General features: G+C 42.1%; 1 protein-coding gene across 1 annotated transcript in view; it reads left to right on the top strand.

Moving 5' to 3' along the window:
- CC2D2A (coiled-coil and C2 domain containing 2A) overlaps nucleotides 1–22,816 on the top strand; it is a 527,307-nt gene that overhangs the window by 240,868 nt on the left and 263,623 nt on the right. The window contains exon 15 of the mRNA XM_078678452.1: nucleotides 14,843–15,075. Within this exon, the coding sequence (XP_078534578.1) occupies nucleotides 14,843–15,075 (233 nt within the window). The remainder of the gene's footprint in view (nucleotides 1–14,842; nucleotides 15,076–22,816) is intronic.

Genomic DNA, 22,816 nt, shown 5'->3' with positions numbered 1-22,816 from the left:
AATAGAATTACAATCCCAATACTGGTGGCCGGGGATGTGCGTGCAAATTTATAACTTTGCAACTAATTGTCAGAACTGCAATAGAGATTGCAGTGGGGAACGGGACGAGACACCTGCCCAGATACCTTTATTAGAAAACATCAGGCTATCTATACGCAAAAATCCAGAAGGAAAAAGGCGGTCCCATAATTATTAAGACGAAATTTACTTAAGATATAGACCCCAGCGCTCGGCTGACGCCAGAACTGTTATAAAAGATTTGCGAGTCTTTATCGGCAAATATGCAATTGGCATGCTACATTCTGACCAGGGTCCTGCGTTTAGCTCTCGAGCTTACAAAGAGGCCATGGCCAGCATGGGCATTGCAATGCGGTACTCTTCTCCCTTCCATCCTGAGGAAAATGCGGTAGTGGAAAGAAAAAACCGTGACATAAAGCAATCTATAACGGCGAGGGTATTAGGTTCGGGTGATGGGTGGGTCAAACATTTAACAAGTGTCCAACGTAGTCTTAACAATCTGCCAAGAAATTCTCTAAAAGGTATCACTCCATACGAACTATTGTTCGGTACTAGAATGAAAATCCAGGACTTAGATTGTCAGACTTCAGTGGTGAAAGAAAAATCCTTTGATATCAAAGATCGTTTGGCTGCTTTACAGGACTTAAATGAAACAAGAAGAAGTCTAAGTAACACATAGTTAAAGCCACCAGCCACTGAAGAAAAACCACCTGTCCCAGCAAGACCTGTCTGAAATCCAAAGATTGGGGATCTAGTCAGAGAGAAGATCGCGGTGAAGAAGGAATTTGGACCTTCTTACAGAAAAGCAGTACCTGTCTTAGCTGTCAGCGGAACAAGATCAGTAGTACTACCGCTCCTTGCTGGTAAAAAGGAGAACAGAGTTGTATCAATCGACCTGGTAAAACCACAATCATGTGGCCAATAATAAGTAGTAGGCCCAGTGGACTCCCAAGAAGTAGCAGAAGACCAAACCTTGCTACAATCCAAGAGGTTCAAACTGAGAGACTAATCACTTTTGATAAACCTGCAGTAAATAAAAAAGGACTATGCAACAAAGCCATGGAACTTGTGCCTCTTGAAACCCAAATTGCAAAAGTTCGTCAAGAAACACCTGTCTACAATGATGTAGCTTCGGACTATACTAATGTGACAAAAGAAGATTCAAAGACTAAAGAAAATCCGGAAGCAATTCCAACAATTGACAGAACTGCATCTGGCTACTTCATCCATTTCGATGACTTTTCTGATGATCCAAGTGAACATGAAGAAACGCCAGCAACAAAAACTTGTAAACAAAAAATGACTGAACTCGTTCATCAACTAAAAGAAACATATCTGATTTCACCATGGATTGAATTTTGGATTGTGTTAGGTGTACTTTTCCTCCTGCTTTGGCTCATCATGGTCTTATGTTTGGGTAGATATATTGATGGAAAATACAGTACAATGGACACAGCAAGTCAGAACATCAACTTGGTCCTAAAGCCTCACAAATCCTCACACATCGAGAAAAGAGAACTGTCATCAGTGAACATCACAGCCAATCCAATACCCGGGGGGGTAGCATGGGACAAACGGATTATGAAATCTATGGCCCGATTAAGCTCTTGAAATATCTACATCAGTTCAAGGTTTCATTAAGGGACTTTGTGACACCAAGTACTTTCCCTGATGATTGGGACTTTGAAAATATTAATAATATGATGTCAGATTTAGTAATGTCAGCAAAATTCACAGAACAAGATTATTTGCAGGGTTCAGCAAACTATGAAGAAATGTACTGTTATAATCATTATGGTCATCACTATTTGCATAAATCTGCTAATCCTAGAAATGTGTTTACTTATAAACAATGGGAACATTGTCCAACACCGCCAAAAGGCAGCTCGAAAACATTTTATGAGAAATTCCCATACTTCTCAAGGTTTAACACAACTGATCCAGAAACGTTTTATTTTAAAATGTTAAATAAGACAGGAATGAAAACAATGTTGACAAATACTAAATTGATTTATTCTGAAAAATGTTATGATAAAATGGTTTTGAATTTTGGAAAAACAACATTGAAACAAAAACCATCTGGGGTACAAAAGACTGGCAGGTACAAGGTCTAGAAGCATTATTTAGAGCCCAGAAGAGATAATATTCCTGAATGACACCATTCAGCAAACAACCTGTCTTGGTTTAGCCAAGATAAAAGACTTAAACAAACTGTCTAATCCAGATCCCATACCTGATAGTAATAGCACTACAGATGTGGAGATAGATGTATCCCATATTTTACACCAAAACAGAACAAATCCTGATTGTAAAAAATGGTTGATCTGGCCCACAGACACAAATAACTGTCAAGATATATTCCTGAACAAAATACAGGGGTTCAACAGACCAGGCCAGACCCAAGATATTTCCAGAGACAACATCCAGGGATAGTTACAACATACAGTGTAGGGAAACTATGCCTCGAATGGCTACAGAAATCCACACTGGCTGAAATTAAGCAACACTTGACTTTACTTAAAGAAGGTGCTGATTTGCGAGATTTCATACTGGGACCTCGCAAACAGCGTCAAAAATGTTTCATATGCGCCGGTATATACGCTGCTTACAACGAAGCTTGGAAAGTGGCGCAAATTGAAACTGCAGAAAAAATACGAGAAATTGATCGTATTCATTTGGAAAAATCACTTTCTGTAGTGGACAATGGGTTAACGACTCTCTCCTCCAGAATATATTCACTGGACAGCATTGTATCATCTGCTATTGATATAATAGAGCAGGACTTGCTAATGTTACAACATGGCCAGTCCCAATTGCGTTCCATTGTACAGTTAGGCTGGACGTTACAAAATCTGCGTTCAGGCTACGTGCTATGGAAGGAATGAATTTTATTGTATAGTTAATGAAAACCATTACAAAAAATAAAAATACAGTAATTTAAAATTGGTCGGTATACATGCCTGTTTAAAAAACATTAATAACTATTTGTATTCGTAGAGTATCAAGTGTAAGGATATTACTGAACTGCATTATACAAATTCGTATTCGTTCTATACAAAAATAGCTCTTATTTCAGAAGCTCAATGTCAATTTACATCGATACATTTACTGGTGTAAAACGGATCACACATCTCTTCTTACTCAAGATCAAAGTTAATTTGAGTCGATCTAGTGCGGGTTATGTGAAACCATTGAATGTCATAAGTTGGCGGGTGCGATTACTTGCGTGAGAGTAGCAAAACCTCTATAGCCTCTTAACGTTACGTCTTGGTCTAACGTTTTTTAATACCCTTCACAATGACACCTCTTTTGCTCTCAAAGTTCATAACAAACTTGACTGATCTGCAGATAAATTGTGGATCCGCTGTACTCAAGACTTGTATGATGGCAGTTCGACAAGTACGTATTCCATAGTCATTAAATTTTTCCTTTAACCAGCGCCGTCGTTCCTCGTCCAATGTTGGACAGAGGCAAAATAGGTGGATAAGGTCTTGTTTTGTGGCACCACATAAGTCACACTCCTTGGTGTCCGGTTTCAACCAAGCTGGTTGATCTGCATTTGTCGGCAGGTTTCCCATCCTTAAACTAAGGTATTTCAGTTTGACAAATGATGAAAAGGATGACCCGAAATAAACTGCGGGTTTGAACATAGTGTATGATTGAATTATCATCCAGGCATGGGCGCGGTGACTAAAGATTGACTTATCATTAGTCAGCGAATGCCTGTTTGCCGCCTTTTTAAGTACTTGTTTGAACGATGATACCGGTAGCTTAGTCTGCCACAATGATGCAAGTTCGGTAGTATCAAGAGACTGATTTAAAAACTTAGTGTACTGGGAGTTGGGACTATTTTGCATTGCCTCCCACGTAGCAGAATTGATCTCTGTTTGCCTGTTCATCCAGATGTCATACCAGAACTTAATGGTCTCATACTTTTTTGCAGATCTTGGGATTGCAGGCCAAACTCGAGTCGGACCTGTGCCGGAGAGGCATTGTGCGGTAAACTGAATATGCGCTTGTAGACTCTAGTTTGAATCCTATCTAATAGTTGGGCACTTCTCCCATGGTGTAACACACTGCCGTAGGCTATTGTAGGGAGTAGCTTGGCCTTAATGACAGCCAGAAGTGGATTGAACAGAGGGCCCTTTAACTGCTTAGAAATACTGTTGAATGCATGTAACAGTGCTATTCCCTTTTTTTCAATGGCCTCAAAGTGCAAGGAAAAGTTAAGGCGTCTGTCCAGTTGTATTCCCAGGTACTTATAACTATCCACTACCTCCAGTTTCTTGTTGTCTATGACAAAAAGTGGCGGGGCTTTGCGCTGGCGAGTTATTATCATGATCTTTGTTTTTTGGCTATTTATTTCAAGAAGATTCTGTTTAGTATATTCAGCCAGTTCATGCAGGAGGCGTTGCAGTCCCATTTTAGTCTGACTAAGGAGCACCACATCATCGGCATAGGAGAGATGTGTCAGCCGTAATGTTCCTAGCCGTGGTGGGTGGGCGTTAATCCCATCCAGACTTGTTGTTAGGTCTGCCATGAATAGATTAAAAAGCTGGGGCGCCAAGACGCAGGCCTGTTTCAATCCGTCGTATGTCCTGATCTTCCGTGTTAGTTGGTGCCCATTAGCGATCTTTACCTGCATCCAGGTATCCGTGTATAAATCCATTATGGGATTTAGAATTGTGTCCGGCAATCCCTGCTGTTTTAACTTGGACCATAGTAGCTGACGATTGACACGGTCAAAAGCCGCCTTGAAATCAACAAAGCAGGCGTACAGTGCTTGACGGCTTTGTATACTCTTTTCGGCGATTAAACTTATTGCCATGGCATTAGCCATAGTGCCTGTACCTCTGCGAAACCCTGTCTGATTTACTGGAATCTTCTTATTATCTTCAGACCATTTGGTAAGGTCGATTTAGCACAAGGGATGCATAGTACTTTGCTTCAGCATCAATAAGTGCTATCAGACGGTAATTTGCTGGGTTATTTCGGTCTCCTCCTTTATAAATCGGATTTATAATCGCCCCTCTCCAGCTTTCAGGGAGCCGACTTGTGCTATTTATTGACTGAAATAGGATGTTTAATTTGCATGCCCAATATTAGGGATCCTCCTTATAGATGGCCTGGGGAACACCATTTGGCCCCGGTGCGCTATCTTGCCTGCTTCTTTTAATAATTTTTGATATTTCTGATTCCACGTCAGAACTGGATGTCTGAGCCCCACCTTTCTGATTGGTACACAGATTGTTTAATTGTGCTAGAACGGAGGTCTTTAGGTTCACTACATTTGATGTATTGTTAGTTTTTGTTATGGGTGGCATCAATAGATTTACTATGTGCTATGGCGTCTAATCAACATAACGTCATTATTTTCTATCTTTAACCTTACTGATAAACAAATCAGTTTGGCACAAAAAGGAGCAGACTATACGATTCTGAGCATTGAAAAACTTGGGAGATTACCATTGACAATGTCAGAGAGACCTGTCATTGAATGGATAATACATGGTACAGTTACAATTCCGATAACAACTTTCCAGTTTAAGTATTGCCAAAAATATATACCAGCAGGCCTGTATGAAAGGTTGGGTAAAGGATACATCAAGTCAACCTGGAATTTACCTTATACACACAAATGTTATAGTGAAGGGGAAAAGGAGGTATTTCTTAGTGGTAATGATTGTAAAAAATCACTAAGCGGTACACTTCTGTGTCAAGGTATTAACTTCAATGGAGCCTGCGAAGGTTCATCAAATAACCTTTCATGTCACCTGCATGACACCCCTGCAACACAGATAGAGCCATTTTCAGACCGCTTTCCAACGGCAGCTACGTTCTAATAAGTGACCACAGCTGTTGTGGCATGGTGCCAAGAAAAGCCTATCTCGTAACAGTTACGTCCAGGGTCACTTACTGTATGCAAGTATTGTATCCAAACAGCAATCCAGACATGGAGGCGGCAATATGGCCTTCTTTGAATATCTCTTCTATTCGAATTGATACTTTAAGCAGAATGAAGTCTATTCTTTTACAGACAAATGTGCCTTTAACCTCGTCCAAAGAGACGTATGATCTGCATGTTGCAAGGACAGTGGCAGAGATACATACCCTATTATCAACAAATTGCCCCATGCATTTCGTAGAAATGTTAGGTCAAATTTTAAACATGTCTGATACCAGTGGCATCACACATGTATTTAAGACAATTTTTACGGGACTGTTAGCACCCTTTGAAACAGTTCTGGGCATTTTCCCAAATTTTGTGCATTCTTTATTCGGCGGCCTGTCTCTTCTTTTGGGACTCGTAGCAGGAATCTTATTTTTGATCCTTCTGCTCCGATATGGCAAGCCAAGCCACAGACAAAACTCCATCTACGATGGAAGAAACGATCCTAGCAATACACTACCGAGACCGAATCACTAGAGTCCTCGGATTAGCCCGGCTTGGAGATCTGAATACAACCTGGTTTCTTTCATTCAGACCATTCTGGCAAGATTGCATCTTACCTGCGCTTCGATGTCTGCTATGCGGAGAAGAATGCGTGTTGGACAGCTGTCTTACACTACCATCAGCAGTACCTATGGAAATCGATACTTTGCTTGGTTCGGTAACGGCTCATGCAACGTGTTGTCCCCAGCGGCTACCTATTCTTATGACGGCATTCGTTGAGACTTCACCGTTACGATTAGGTGGCGGTGAAGTACGAGATGAAAGCAGCACCACACAGATACAACCTTCTGTGAGCATTGCTGATCCAGACACCGATGATGGCAATGATTCTCACATTTGCACTATTTCAGCTTTTTCGAACTTGGTCGAAATTTCACCTGATGTTGTAGACCAATTTTTTGCAAGCCTGTCTGATTTGATGTTCTCTCCCAACAAGGAGAATAACTTTTAAAACAACGAGCACACAGCGTTTCCTGAACTCTGAATTCGGCCTTCAGTTTTTGATGAACAACACTACTGAAATCATTTGGAACTATTTTTTCCCTTGAAAGCGAAATTATTTTTCCACTTACAAAATATTTACTTTTTTCTGGCACATGGTACTCTGCTTAAAGTAGAACTATTCTTAGAGAACAGAGCTTCTATTTTTAGAGACACTAGAGACAATATTTCACCTGAGCCTCTAGCACATGTACAGTATTGTATAAATATGTGATGAAATGGTCTCGACCTTCTTTTCTGTATTAAGAGCCATTTCATGAATGTAATTTTCGCAATTCATTCAGCCAATATTTATATATGCATTTCCTGAATGATAACACTGCTTGAAAAACGTACAGTATAAATACTCATTTTCGTGTATATACCATACACCATTTCAAATACAATGTATGTATTTTGGGGTGGGTTGGAAAACACATGCATCATTATATGTTTAGTATTGCTTAGTATTTAGTAATGATGGACATTAAACGTGGAGTGGGTGTTGTGAATCTATCTAGGACCCTAAGTAGATATCCCTGATTCATGCCCTTATGTGGTTATAACAAAACATATCCTTATAAAGACATAGGAATCATGTCCATATTTAGTAATAGCCAATGCAGTCCAAATATGGCAAGGCTACTCCCATAGACTCCTAGAAAGTACAACGCGTTCTTTAAACAAACCAAGCCTCCAGCAGCCCGGGAAATCCCCCTGCTTTTGTTTTGATTTGAACAAGAACTCCTGGAGTCCAGAAAGAACTGTTAGTTCTTAGTGACGTCTTATGTCCAACCTTACGTCAAACTCTGCACCTTTCAGGAATAAATATACCAACGTTGCCTTAAGCAAACACACGGTGGTTTGGAGCAGAGCGGCTATCTACTTGCCCGACGCCCAGCTGATGCGAGTGCCGAAGGAAGCCGACCCTCCCATTTGACGCACTGAGAGAGACGCTGTCTTTTCTCAAGCCGAGAAATTCCAGCTCCGGTGTTTCCAGTCACCCTTGCGGGTTGCTGGGAGATCGAGTCCCGAGAGAGAGATACAAGACCTCCTTCATTCTAGAACCAAGGTACGGAGCTGACTAAAACCTTGAGAGAAGTCTTGATTCAGATTCTTGGCAAAAACTAACTTAACCTAAACTGCAACTTACTTACTCCTTCCCACGTATTAGGCTTAGGTCAGGTACACCGGGGTAGGCGTAATCTTAGAAGCACCAGTTGAATACGTTTAGTCAATGATTTTATGTATGTATATATTTTATCCGTTTTAAAGTATCATATGGCTCAGAAACCATATCAATGCTTTTACAGTATTATTTCATAATACTCCTTTTACTGTACGCGTTTTACTTCATGATAAGTATTGCATTTGTGGCAATTCATTTCTCTTGCATGAGAAAGAAGACTGCTCAATAAATAACACTTTTTATTGAAAACGCCTGTCTCTCTATTTCTCTGCACTCCTGGTGAAATTAAGCATGCACGAATGACTGAGTGAAATAGTTGTCTATTGTTTTCACACGACTCTAGAGATATACTCTTTATTCTGAGGGAGCAAAGTTGTCATGTTTATGCGGTTGTCAGAAACTAATCCCTTCTTGTCTAATCAGGAAAGTTAACTCCTTCCTGAACATTCGAGAAAATTTCTAGTGACCTCTGAGCTAGCTGGCAAACCTAATTAAGTCTAACATAGTCAGTAGAGACCTAGATGACCTCAGTCCTACGTCTAAACTGCTGTTTATGTTATTCCAATTCGCAGAGCCTATTGGGAATATAGGAACTACACTACAAAGGGTCTCCCAGGTAGGTCTTCAGTCTATTTATTAATGTTCGTCATCCTTTTGGCAGGTTTCTTCTCAGGCTTATTGCTGCTAGTTTTGGCGCATCATGTTGATGTGGACCGATATCTACATTTGTTTTACAGACAATTGGGTTCTCCTGAGGAGGAATCTGAATCTCTCTGCAGTGGGGTGTGCACTTTTAGGGGTCTCTGCTCGTCTGCCCATGTGAAGACCTCCTCCGGAGTCTCTAATATTAGTGTGCGGGAGTTATAGACTACCCGCAGGCAGGCTGCAAATAGGAGCATGTATATGATTTTAAGATCTCGGTGGTGGGCTGTGGGGAAGGATTGGCATTGTTGCTGCATCATTCTCATATAGTCCGGGAAAATCATGATGAAATGAGATTCATAGGAAAGTTCCGATCGTGCCTGTTTAAGAATGACGACCCGATCAGGGAAGTTCAGAAACTGTACTATTATAGGTCATGGTCTAGTGTCTGGTGGAGGCCGTTGCTGTAGGGCTCTGTGGGCGCACTCTATAATAAAGCAGGAGGATAGCATGTCTGCAGGAATCCATGTGGTGAGCCAAAGGGATAGAAATTTCCCAGCGTCTTCCCCCTCATAATATTTGAAAAACCCCACATGGCGAAGGTTGTTTCTGTGCATTCTTCCTTCTGCATCTTCTACTCACATAGCCAGGCCTTTGGTAAGCTTTTCAAGAGTGGCGACCTTGCTTTGAAGCGTGGATACAGTGTCTGCTATGCCAGAGACTGTGGTTTCAGCTTCTGTTATGTAGTTGACTGCATTGCGAAGGTCTTGTCGCAAAAGTGTCACCTCTGATCCCACTGGGCTGATTTTAGCTTCAAGTGCCTCTCTAGACTGAGTCATTTCTGCCAGCAAAGCTTCATTATCAGGGAGGGTAGTGGCGCTATCAACATCTTGCATTGTTCCAGCTCCAGTAATGCGATCCACAGTGCTTTCTTTTGGCCTCAAACCAGAGGGCCTGTCCTTTATCATGGTGCTTGGGCAGCAATTATCTTGAGCGCCATTTGTTTTAAAGTGAACATTATCTCCACAGATATTTCAGCCTCAACCCACCCACCTTCATCGGTATATGCTATAATCACAGTTGGCTATGAGCGTGTGGTGAGGGTCTCAGCAGGCTTTTCCTGTGCTTTAGTGTGGTTATGGCAGAGGGAGGACCACCCCCCTGACCACAGGCCGCCCACCTCCGTGGCCAGGAGCATGTCCCTCCTCCCTCTAGCTATAGCCTATATATGTTTGTATGTGTCACCCTACTTATTGTATTGATAATAGTATACCCTCACAGTTAATCAAGACCCCAAAGCTATCTTCACTGTAAATGTTAGGTTAGGTTTTTCGTAAAGAGGTGTAGGTGTGATTAAAATATGTTTTATATCTTCTCTTTGGAAAATGCTAACAAATTTAATCCAATTTAATATTGAGAATAGATTTTTGATAACTTTGATAGTGGAGAATTAACCTTACAAAACTATGATTTGTACTGCTGTAGACAAAAATTGGTTTCCAACTAGTATTGCCTCTTAGTCCACTTCAGAGGTTCAGTACACATTCCTAGCTGAGAGTTAATGGCCCTTCTGCAGAGGCGAAAGGCTTGGGCACTGGAGTCAAGAAGCTGGGGCGGTGTGCACAATTTCCACTTAACAGGAATTGGCAATCTGGGAGGGGCAGTAACAGTTGGCCGAACATAGGATAACCTTCACACGCCTTCTTATAACTTGGAGCAGTAAAACTGGTCTGGCAGGATCTGCTATTATTCCACCCTAGAGCTCTCCTAGGCGAACTGGCTCCAACGCCAGTAAGAGGTAGAACCAGTTTTGGTCTTGACCGTGGGATACCACTATTAAATAATGGAGAGTCCGAGCCCCTCAAGGAGGATATTAGGGTTAGCATATTGAGATTGAGGGCTCTGGGACTTTTTACAGTAAAGCGATAGGAAGTGCTGCAAAAGGAGGTGGGCATAGGGCAAGAAAGTGGACATAACTGGGTGTAGGGAATTCTCCAGTCCCTGACTAGTGCACAGGATATTATTGGCACTTCACCACGATTGCCTATGAACACAGCTGGATCTATGAAGACAACACATGAAGAAAAAAGACCCTGATGTAAGGAAAGGACTGAAGCACTTCTGACTGCCGCTGGCATTTAGGGACTGGAAGTGCTTCAAGGATCAAGTGGTTGACCTCCTAGTTACCTACTCCAGGGCCAGAAAAGGCAGAAGGACTTCTGGCCAACAAGGTTCAGGTGACCATGAAAAACTGATCACTGCAAGATCCGTGGATGGTAAGAGACCTGGTTCCTAGAAGCCTACCCTTTTGGTTTGTAGAAGCCTACCCTGATGATTTCTAGAAGCTACCATTATGGTTCTTAGAAGCCTACCCTTGAGGGCCAGAGGAGTACTCAAAAAGGTATTTACCGCCAGTTAGTAACTTTTCCACCTCTGATGGACTAGACTGAGGTGTTGAGGCTTCACCTCAAGGTTGTAGTAATCAGGTAGGGGGGCAGAAGCACAGCCATGGGTTCACAGCCCATGGATTTTGTGTGTGACCCATAACATTATTGCCATCATGGAATCAGGTGTCAGAAGAGAAAGAGTTTCAGAGGAGGAAGTTAGGTAAGGTGTGTGCAGAAGGTCAGCCAAAGGATCAGAAGAGAGAGCAGGGACGTGAGTGGTAACAGAGAAAGATTGGGAGAAGAAGGGGAGGAGTGAAGCAGAAAGAGACACGTATATAATGTGTGCAGGAATGCAGGGTAGGGGAAGGTAGTAGAGCTGATAGGGAGTGAAGATTTATGGAAGAGGGTAGGAGTAGGAGCAATAGGGTCAGGGTAGGTAGACAGGAAAGTTTTTCAACACACTGATGGCCCACATCTCTGTCAGTGCACTCCGAGCTTTTTCTACAGCACAACCGGCTAATCATGCACAGAGGCTCATACACAGGACAGCCAGTACACCTCTAATTTTTCTACTTCATTCTATGCTAATCATAAACTGAGATTCGTACACATCTCTGCTAATGCAGATCAGTCCTGTTCTGCAGAATTCTCTGCTAACACAACAAGATGATGGACGGAGTGCTGAAACTTTTCAACCACTCATCCCTAGTCAACAGATCTGGGTTAAGCCATTGTTGTTTTGCTCACTATGCCACCCCAGTTTGGACCTAGCTATATGCAAACCAGGCATGATCCTGCTCCCCATAGGAACAGTGGAGCCAAACTGCCAGGCCAAGTCCTCCCTGGACCAGAAACAAACATCCTGGGACTGGTTTCAGGGTATCACCCCTTATCAGCCAGGCTGCATGCAGCTTGGTCTAAACTAGAAATAGCATGGAGTGCACACACAGATGGATTTAACCCAGATCAATGGCAGGGGTGAATGGTTGATTTGTTCAGTATTCTGTCCATCATCTTTTCTTTTTGCTCTTGTCACCCAAAGTGGGAAGGGTATGCCTAACCGTGGTGCCTGTGCTTGCTATGCCACCACAATCAAGCTAGCATGGCTGATGAAGGTTGATACCCCAAAATCACTCCCAGGATGCTTGTTTCTGGTCCAGGGAGGACCTGGCATCGCAGTTCAGGCTGGACTGTCCCATGGGGGAAGGGTCAAGACTGATTTGCATACGGCTGGGTCTACACTGAAATGGAATGGCATGGCATGGCGTGAAAAAACCCAATGGATTTAACCCAGGTCTGTGACTAGGGGTGAATGTTTGATTTATTCAGCATTCTGTCCATCGTCTGTTCTTTTTGCATTCTCTGCTAATCCTGCACTGAGACTATCATGGCTCTGTCAATTCACCTGAATCCTATTCTACATCACAACCTGCTTTTCAATACGATACTAGAACCCACACATAGTTCTGTAATGTATCTCAAATGTGTCCTATAAAACACCCTGCCAATCATGCCCTTAAACATATCCTTATTTGTAACAATGCTTCTAAATCCTGTCCTGTAGCATTCTCTGCTAATCGCGTACTGAGATTCTAAAACCAATGTACCAATTCACTTCAACCCTTACCTGATATATCTCCTACTACTATTGCTGTCCAGCACACACACCTCTGCAAGTGCACCCCAATCTTGATCTTCAGCACAGCCTGCATTTCAAGATGGCAACCCAAACACACCTCTACCAGTGTCCCTCTCTCATGTCCCGCAGGCCAACCTGCTATTCATAAAAAAAAAATGTTGGCTTTTGACAGGACCTTGTGAGGCCACAGCTCCACGACATCCTAAAACAAGATGTACCCACCCCCAGGAAAGAGGGCTGTATAGAAATAGCTGCATAATATTGATTGGTTTATGTATTTGCAACATTGCTGTTCCAACCCAGTTATGTCCTATCATCACATGAAATTCATGTAGCTTATGTACCTTGAAAATTCATGAAATATTGCTTTATTTTGGAGAAGAGCAAGTTCTTTCCGAGTTCTTTCTGAGTTTTCTGTCTGGCTTTCTTCGAGAACAAATTCTGTCATTATCTTTACTGATTTGTATTTAGACTTTCCTTGGGTTTTCTTCAGGTTACCAAATCTTATGCTACTCCTCCTACAAGATTATACTGAGTAATTTGTTTATGCTAATTCCCAATTGACTACCTAATTACTTTGTTTTTTCTGTAATGACTATATCTTTCAATAAACCCATGAGGTTTTAACCTGGAATCTTGTCTCATACAGGTTTGTTTAATGGCCTTAGACCAAGTCTTACATAGACTCACAAAGTCTTAAGGTGATTCAGACAGTCCTGATCTTGCACATTGACATTCTTAATTAGTTAATTAGAGTGTTAATACAATTGAACTACTTCTTAAGACTTCTAACTTAGTTAGATAGTTTAAATTTTATTTAAAGTCTGAAACATGTATCGTACAACATATAGAGATGTAAGCAAACATCACATTTATCCATTTCAGTTGGCAATTTAGACAGTTTAAAAACTCTCCACCAGTAAAGTATTTATTTTTATTAAGCAGTCATTTAACATTATTTGAATAGCTTCTATTGATAATCCATCAGAACATAATTAACGGAAAATTAATTCTGTCACCCTCCACATCGCGAATCATAATTGAACTATTCATTTGTATATAAATTGGATTGGAACTTAAGCCACTGCATAGTTGTCTTCCAAGTTTTCTAGTTTAGTTTGTTACGACATTGCCTTGGACCTATTCCTGATTTTCTTTCATGTTGCGCAGCAGTTTGAAACAGTGTTTTAGTGGCACGTCATCTTAAGGTGCAAGCTTCTTTCAGTTTCTCATCATCTACAAGTTCATGTATAATGTTTTCCTTGTTAGCAACCCATTTCCTGAATACATTGGCTTAAAACTGTAAATTCAGTCTCATACTGGTCATTGGGTTCCTAGACTGTGGTAATCATCCTGTTCACGAAACACATTTTTACAAATATTTTTTTGTAATCTCAATATTTATATTTACAGGCATAAAGCTATGTTATTTGTCAGATCTTTTGCAGGATTTTTAGAGCAGAAACATGCAATAGGACACCAGCCTTAAATTGAAGTATGGTCAACTTTTATAGGGATGTCTTAAGTGCGGTGTGTGGAAAAGCATGTTCCAACCACAATTCCCAATGTAAGAATGAGTTACAATGATTTAAGATACTCACTTCTTCTCACACGTTTTCAGCAGAAGTAATGGGATTTAGCAAGTAAATTGACGAATGGGCTGCCTGAACAAATAAGCTGTACTCTTCTAAAGGCATTCTGTACCTGTGTCTTGGGTGTACTGTTCTGTGTTTTACTTTTCATCAAACTGTGAAGCTCAAGTGCTTTTATATGCCTCAAAATTTTGAAGAACTGCATTATTTGTCAGTTTTTTCCCTATATATACACATATAAACATGCAGAGCTTTTCTGCCTAGTTTCGGTTATGTGTAAACATACTGTTTGAGTTTACTTGGGAAATTGAATAGTCTTGTGTACTCTAACATGCCGATGATCTCCCTCCCCCCAAAATGACTGAGGTGCAGCATTGTTTTTAACAACATCTTATCAGTCGTCTATACTGTGATTAATATTAACTGAATCTATGTAAACAGAAAGCAAAGAAGAAGAAGAAAAAGGCAACTCAAGAACAGGAGGAACAAACAGATGAGTCTGAACCTGTACAGGAGCTAGTAAAGCCCATACCGCCAGAGCCAGTGGACAGACTTGAAGTAGAGCAGCAAGTGCGAGACAAAGCTGCTAATATAAGACGCAAACCAGGAGAACCCATTTTAATCCCAGAGATGAGCATGACTGGAGTTGTGACACCTAATGATCAGTGCCCAAGGTAAGAGTGCTCAGACAATGGGCTTCTAATCGCCAGATACCTTGTTTCATCTGAATAGTTCTTTTGTTGGGTATTTTCACTGCTTATTTGTAATATCTCTCTTGCATACAGTAATTTGTGTACAGAGGTGACATTGGTTTTATCCTTAGACCTGATCTGTTTCTTGACACCTATTACAGTATACGTTTTAGCTACATTTCACTACTTTCCATTGTGTGCTTCCTGAAGATTCATATGGCAATGTATTTGGGTATATTTTGAACATGTTAAGGGTCTGCAAAAAATGTCAAATGTCCTGGTGAGATAGAGATAGGAAGCTGCCCTCTGCTCTGCCTGGTTGACCTATACCCCTGGTGAGGTAAAATGTAATCTACAAGCACACCAGCGCTGTTTGCTGATTTTCTGAAGTTTTCAGTCCTGAAAAACAGAATTTTAGAGGCATGTGTGGCTGTAGATGCACATGCTTTGCATACTCCAGTCATCTAGTGTTTGGTATGGATGTGTACAAGTTGTTTTCCTTTAAAGAAGTCTTTTGAGTCATGAGGTACAGTGGCTCTTCCTCTTGATGATAATGCGCATGGGCATCGACTCCTTAGTTAGATTGTTTTCTTTCCTCCATCGGGTTCGGACGTGGGTGCCTGTGCTTAGGTTTGATGCCGTTAATGTGCTCATTTTGGTTTCTGGAACACTATTCTCCTTGTCGGCTTGTTTTGATCGCATTTTCCATTCTGGTTCTTCAGAGAATTTCCTGCTGTTGTTGGCCTCGATGCCACGCAAAGTATTCATGAATCAACCTACACCAGGTCTGTAATCTTTATCACCAGAACACAAAGAAGTGGATTGTGATGCCTACCCCTCCTTCCACTCCAAGAAAACCCTTCAAGACCGTCATGCTCATCGGCTCGAAATGTAGCGGAGGAGTATTGAGGATACTCCAGACATCTTTGGTCATGACAATGAAGAACATGAAGAACACCCTCAGCCGTCAGCTGCGGAAGAAGAGAGGTTTCGCATTAAGGGCAGTTCTGACTTCTTCCTCAAAGTCGACCTAGAGATGGAGGAAGTTTTCCAGGCTCAACAGTCTGTGAGAATGGTACCCCCTCTCCCTCAGTATCATTCTGATCAGCCCAAATGATATTTGGTTCTTCTGGAACAACCTACAGAGGCCCTCGTTTCCACCACAGCCATCTGGCCATTGTAAACACCGAGCACCTGATTCGGATGCCCCACCATCCGGCTCAGCGTGGAAACAGCAAAGCTTGCCGATGCCCTCAGTATCATGCACTTCTATCCTCATTGACAAGCTGTCAGTCCCCACCACTTGGCACCACGTGACGCCGAGCAGAACTTCGGTGCTGATACTAAAACCTGGGTTGGACCCAAAATCTTCCAAGTCAACTTCATGCCCAATTCCGGCAGGCCAGTGGACCCCATTCTTCATAGGCTCCAAGAGAAACTGGATGCCAAATAAAAGCAAATCAACATCCAGCCTCACACCTGCTGTATACTTGACAAACCTTCAGCTCCTATTCCTCCACCACCAAAAAGATGGCTGTCCAAGAGGCTCTGGATATACCATTACCACCAAAACATTGGAAAAAGTCAGACAAGGCTACCAGCCCTACAGACCACTAGATATTTCACCTCGGGGGTCTTCAGAAGATCATACATCTAGGTAAGGTGGGGAACAAGACACTTTTGGGACCTCATCACATACCAACCCCTGGGATACTTATGATATCAACCATTTAGGGGGCACAGACCCTGATCTATATCCCTCCCATCCCTCCCCTCCTGGTGACTCAACATCATGTTAGTAGCAGGCAGAGCAGCTGCGTTCTTGATTGCATACAACCTGTCTTCTGCTTTCTGCTTTGAAGCCACAAATGCGTCCTGGATATATGTCTCAGATCAGAATTGGTTGCGCCACTGGACATCGAAGTACTGATGGACCCCTTAAAGGCCCACGCCTATTGTTGTCCCCATCGTATTCCATTGATGATGAATGCATCCTTTTAGCCACCCTAGGATGCTTCAGCTCATAGTGATGTGAACAGCTGCTTTGCGCATCACTTATGGGTAACAACACCTCCCTCAGTGGCTGCTGTGGGAATTGGATGGAATAACCTTTGCTTCATAAACCTTGTAGTATGTTAGTGTGTATCTTTAAGTCTCAGAAACGTTTAGAAAACGCTAACACTATTTATTTATACAACTTGTAAGTGCACTACCACCTTGCAGGCATCCTAGCACTGGCGGCTCAAAAAAGCAGGAGGGATATATCAAAGCATGGTCACACAACTAGGTCCTGGGGAACAGCCAGGTTTTTAAGCTTTTTGTCTGATCTCCCAGGGGAGTCTATATCACAGTTTGGCTGCTGCCACCCCAAAAGATCTGCCCCCTGACCTAGCTTTCCTAAACGTTGGTACCTTCACCAGCCTAGCCGATGAGGATCGGAGCAGTCTTGTTGGGGTGCACCTGTCAAATTTGTTTTGCATCAACACTGGTCCTATCCCATGGAGGGCTTTAAAGATGAGGCAGAGAGACTTAAATGGCACTCTCTGTCTCAGGGGAGCCAGTGAAGTTAAGCCAGAGCTGCAGACGCAGAGGATCTTCTAGGCAGCCCTAAGACTAGCTTGGCTGCAACTGACTGAATCCTTTGTAATCTGTCCAACAGAAAATTGGGGGAGTCAAGCAGAAGGGCATTACAATAGTCAAGCCTACTGAGAATCGTACACCTTGCCACTTGTGCCCGCGCCTGAAAGGGTAGTAACGGAAATAGTTTCCGAAGGGACCTAATAATTGCAAAGCAGTAGGCTGTCGTTTTCATGACCTGAGCTTCCATAGTAAGCTTGTTGTTGAGCATGATGCCTAGGTTGCAGACAGTTTTCATCGGGCGAGCTGTGGTCAAAATTTCAGGGGGCCAGAAATTGCAAGAGAAGGGCTGGGGGATCCTACCTGCAGCGCAGAAAAGCACCTCAGTCTTTCCTGCATTGAATTGTAGGGAGTTATTCTGTAACCAATGGGCCGTGTCCCACAAACAGTTATGAAACCCCTCCACTGCTACCGAATCCTCTCCCTCGAAGGAGAGGATCAGCTGTGTATCATCTGCATAATTTGTGATGTTCACATTATGAGATTTGAAGACCGCAATCAGTGATTTTAAGTAAATGTTGAATAAGATGGGGCTGATTGCCGAGCCCTGAGGAACACCGTACGGCACACTGGAGAAAACAGATTGAAAGGGGAGGAGGGACACTGCCTGCTGTCTATTATGCAGAAAAGACTGAAACCAACGCAAAGCACAGCCCTTCACCCCAACCTCATTTAATCTTCTCAGCATGATTACATGGTTAACCGTATCAAAGGCGGCAGACAGGTCCAGCAGGATCAATGCTACTGCCTGTCCCCTGTCTGCCCGCCTTTGAAGCTCATCCATAACAGTCACCAGGGCAGTCTGGGTCCCGTGAGCCGGGCGAAATCCAAATTGTACCTCCTCCAGTAATTTGTGCTGTTCCAAGTACAGGAGAGGGTGATGCTAACCACCCATTCCACAATTTTAGCTGGGAACGGCAGCAGGGAGATCGGTCTATAGTTTTTTGAACTCTCAGGATCAAGGGAAGGCTTTTTCAACAGAGGGGACACCAGCTAATGACTGGTTTCAGATCAGGCGGAGAGTAGGGAATAATTCTTCCTCATACTCCTTCCAGATCTTGTATGGGACCTGGTCCAAGGGTGAGCCAGAGGAGATCCCCCGTGCAAGTCTACTGAAGTCCTCCGCCGATAAAGGCAGGAACTCAGATAGTTGTTCAGTAAACTGGCAAACGGGGCCATTGTCTACACCATCCGCAGCCCTCCCCACAGAGGCAGGAGGACTCCTAGCCCAGAAACAATGTTCCAGACTGATTCCTGGCCACCCTCAAGATCCTCGATAATCAGCTGGATCTTTTCACGGAAGAACCTAGCCAGGTTCTCACAGAGATCTTGAGAGGGAGATATTGAATTCTTAGAGCAGTCAGGACTGGTGAGACTGTTCAGAATCTTAAAGATGCTTCTAGAGCTATTAGAGGCATTACAGATTAGGGAAGAAAAATATTCAGCTTTAGATCTTCTAATCTCATGCTTATAATCCAGGATTTTAAGCTTCCACGTCTCCTTATAGCCACGCCTCCATCACCTCTCAGCCTGTTTACATACTAGTTTCAAATTTTTTAATGTTTCGTTAAACCAAGGGGCAGAAGTTTTCCCCTTACAATTGTGTTTTTTCAAGGGGGCGCAGAAGTCCAAGGTCGAGGTGATCTTTAAGCACAGCGAGGTATAATTCTCCTCAACTTGCTTATCCAAGGAGAAACAATCTCCAACCTTGAACACCGAGTCATAAGTCCTCAACTGTGTGAGAACCTTCCAGTCTCTGCCTAGGTATTCCGTCGTAGGACGCAAAATCTGAGTCTGAGCGGACTTAAGTTTAACAAAAAATGTAATTAAGTAGTGATCCGTCCAGTCCATCGGCAAGGTTTCACCAATGTGCAGGAAATTAGGTTCAGAAAAAATTAAATCAAGGAGGTGCCCAGCCATATGGGTTTTTTACAAAAAAGGGGGAGTGTGGCCCATTCGGACAGGAGTGGGGTACGGGCCCAAATACTTTATGAAAAGGACAAAGGAACCCACACTTCATAGTATTTCACACTATTTTGATTCGGGATGAAAAAGATAAACAAAGCTTAATATGTTTATCTTGGCAATTAGTTATGCCGTTTTATTCAACAATTCTATCAACAGTAGATATCACTTGAGTCAAGAGAAGTATCAATGTCTTGAACGTACTGACCGTAAACGTACAACATAACATTCAAATCAAAAGTTGCGTGATTGCACAATAATTTGACGTAACATACATATAAATTGTGAAAACATATAACCAATACACAATATTACAAAAAGAAGTGAAAGGGGAATTTTTCAATGTATCATTTCATGACGTTATCATGCAAAATTTAGAAATATTTGACCAAAATGAAGCCTTTCAATGAGCTTCCACATAACAAAACGACCTCTCGGTAGAAATGTTAGAAGGCTTAATGTTCCTAACAGTTTTAACTATTTCTCAACAACTTAGGACTTGATCCTGTCCGCCTACGCGTTTCGAGTTTGGGAGGTTTCTTCTCAAACTCTCTTCAGGGCCAAATGTATTCCATTCCCCGTTTGTTAAACCTCTGGGGATTTGAGGTAATTCGGTCCATCCAAAACACTCTTGTGAATCAGTGGGGTCTGTGCGTTAATCTGGTTGTCAGGTCAAGGGGGACCAAATTCTGCTTTAATTTTCAACAATGACGGTGTCCGTGTTTCACCTGGTACATGAATTTGTTCCAAACTGGCAGAGTTCAAAGGTGCCTTAGTTCTCAGCGGTGCCGGTTTCATGCCTGGGTCCCTTCTGGGTTATTTTCAAATGCCGCGGTTCTGTCAGTTCAACAGCGTTCTCCACTTCCTCATTCCAACACACAAAGTTTGACCGACTCGCATCCACTTTGTTACTTCTCTTGACTCAAGTGATATCTACTGTTGATAGAATTGTTGAATAAAACGGCATAACTAATTGCCAAGATAAACATATTAAGCTTTGTTTATCTTTTTCATCCCGAATCAAAATGGTGTGAAATACTATGAAGTGTGGGTTCCTTTGTCCTTTTCATACAGCCATATGGGTGGCATCAGCGACCTGCTGGAAAAGGCCAATGCCTTCGCATGAATGGAGTAAATTAAAAAAAAACAGAGTCAAGAGAACCATTTGACCACAAATTAAAATCCCCCAACACTCACTGGATGATGTCTTCAGTAATGTGAATGACCATGTCATGAGTGATGTAATATGTGAAGTCATAAGCAGTGCATTGTGGGGTCGAAAGTTATAGTTATCTCAGGTAACAATAACTGCTGAATTTCAGTCGTTTTGTTCTAACTATAACATCCCTGTAACCTTTGTTTTTTTCAGTGGAAAAATTTATATCTATATAATTTACATTTTGCTATTATACTGCCGTCCTCCCCATCCCTACTCAATCTGTCTCATCCCAAACCGTTTGACTGTTTTGAACTCCCAAACATCCTTCTGTCCCTCCTTTTAGGTCACACCGTCCAACTAGCAAGCACACACGACCTTAATGTACAAAAACAACTCACAATGTGAAGGTAAACACCCAGGCTATCTGTATGACCAAACACTAGCTATGTACTTGAAAACACCGTTACCAAATGTAGAGAACTTAAACCATAACACAAACAATCAAATTGATATCAAAAACAGTATGTTTTAATAAAACAGGGATACATTTTTACAGTGTAATTATTTAAACATGATGAATTGATGATAAAAAATGATATACTTTTATATTAAAAAACATAAATTAAAAACATTAGGAGGACAGTGATACATGTCCTATCTATTGTTGCTGTGGCTGTTGTATGTCAGTTCATCATGTTTAAATAACATTATGGTGTCATTCACATTATCCATCCGTCCCCTACAGCATGGCACAATGGGTCAGCCCACTTTAACCATTGGCTACCTTCACTGTCAGTGAACCACAGGCACAACTATAGCCAAATATCGGGGGTGGGGGGGGCTAATACAAATTTTGGTGGGGGGGGCTAATATTTCCAGCTATAGGCAGAGTGGAGATACAGGGGCTCTGAGAAGGTGTGAAAAAACAACAAAGCCTTGTTAACAAGTAAATGTTCTTTTAAAGACCTATGAAGTACTCGGTGTGGCTGCAATAAGACGGGCGCCAGACCAGCCAGCCTACAGCAGCTCAAAAACTGTCTGTGTGTGTGCCCGGGAAGCGGTGTCAGCCCGGGCTGACACACACGACTGGGGGTATGGGGCGCTGAAGCCCTCTGAGCCCAATGGGCGTTGCGCACCTGGTGACAGCATTGTACCCTTGCACAGGAACACATCCACACGTAAATGTAGTTCTACTAAGGGTTAGAGACTACTATGGAAATGTGTGCTTTTTGAGACAAATTTGTTTTTGCTTTTAGCCAATGTGTTTTTTTTTTTTTCGATTGATGATGGACTGACAGCTTTCCCAGCAGTTAAGTTTTGCAAAAACAATGACAAAACAAGCATTGACAAAGCCAATAGGCTGAGCGCCAATGCCAGACCCATTGTCTTTGCCACTGCTTGTTAATTATGCTGACCTTCTTCATTTAAACTGAGGAATCGCAAAACTCCTTGCCTACATGCTGTTAGCTGTAATTCTGAAAACATGCAGGAGGACCGCTCTGTGATGTTGTGTTTTGTAAAATACCTAAATACTGTAATTAGTTTTCACTTGGTATTTTTACCTAGACTGTCATTCTTTGGCAATTAAAAGCACACTTGCAGGAGACATGAATGTGTATGGTGAAGGTACTGCAGCATCACAATTAATATCGACTCACGCCACTTCAGATCTCATTTGAACTAAACCTTGTTCAGTACACACACTGGTCATGGAGGACTAGGTTTAATATCGTAGACTCAAAAACAAGCTGGCTGTGTGTGAGGATGATCATTATTAAAAGTTAAAAACTACTGCCAACTTCTTGTTCTGACGTATAGAAGAACACTGTTCATTCATATAACCCAACACAGCACGCACAAAGAAAACAGAACCAAGCACACTTGCTGTTTGTAAATTGTGTTGCTAACACTGCTTGATAGGCTTGATTGTTACACAGAAAACGAGACCCAAAAACATAGTTC

This window comes from Lissotriton helveticus, chromosome 2_2 (genome assembly GCF_964261635.1).
Source record: "Lissotriton helveticus chromosome 2_2, aLisHel1.1, whole genome shotgun sequence".
NCBI classification, from domain to species: domain Eukaryota; kingdom Metazoa; phylum Chordata; class Amphibia; order Caudata; family Salamandridae; genus Lissotriton; species Lissotriton helveticus.
The sequence above is the reverse complement of the archived record's forward strand: the minus strand, read 5'-3'. Positions and strand labels throughout refer to the sequence as shown.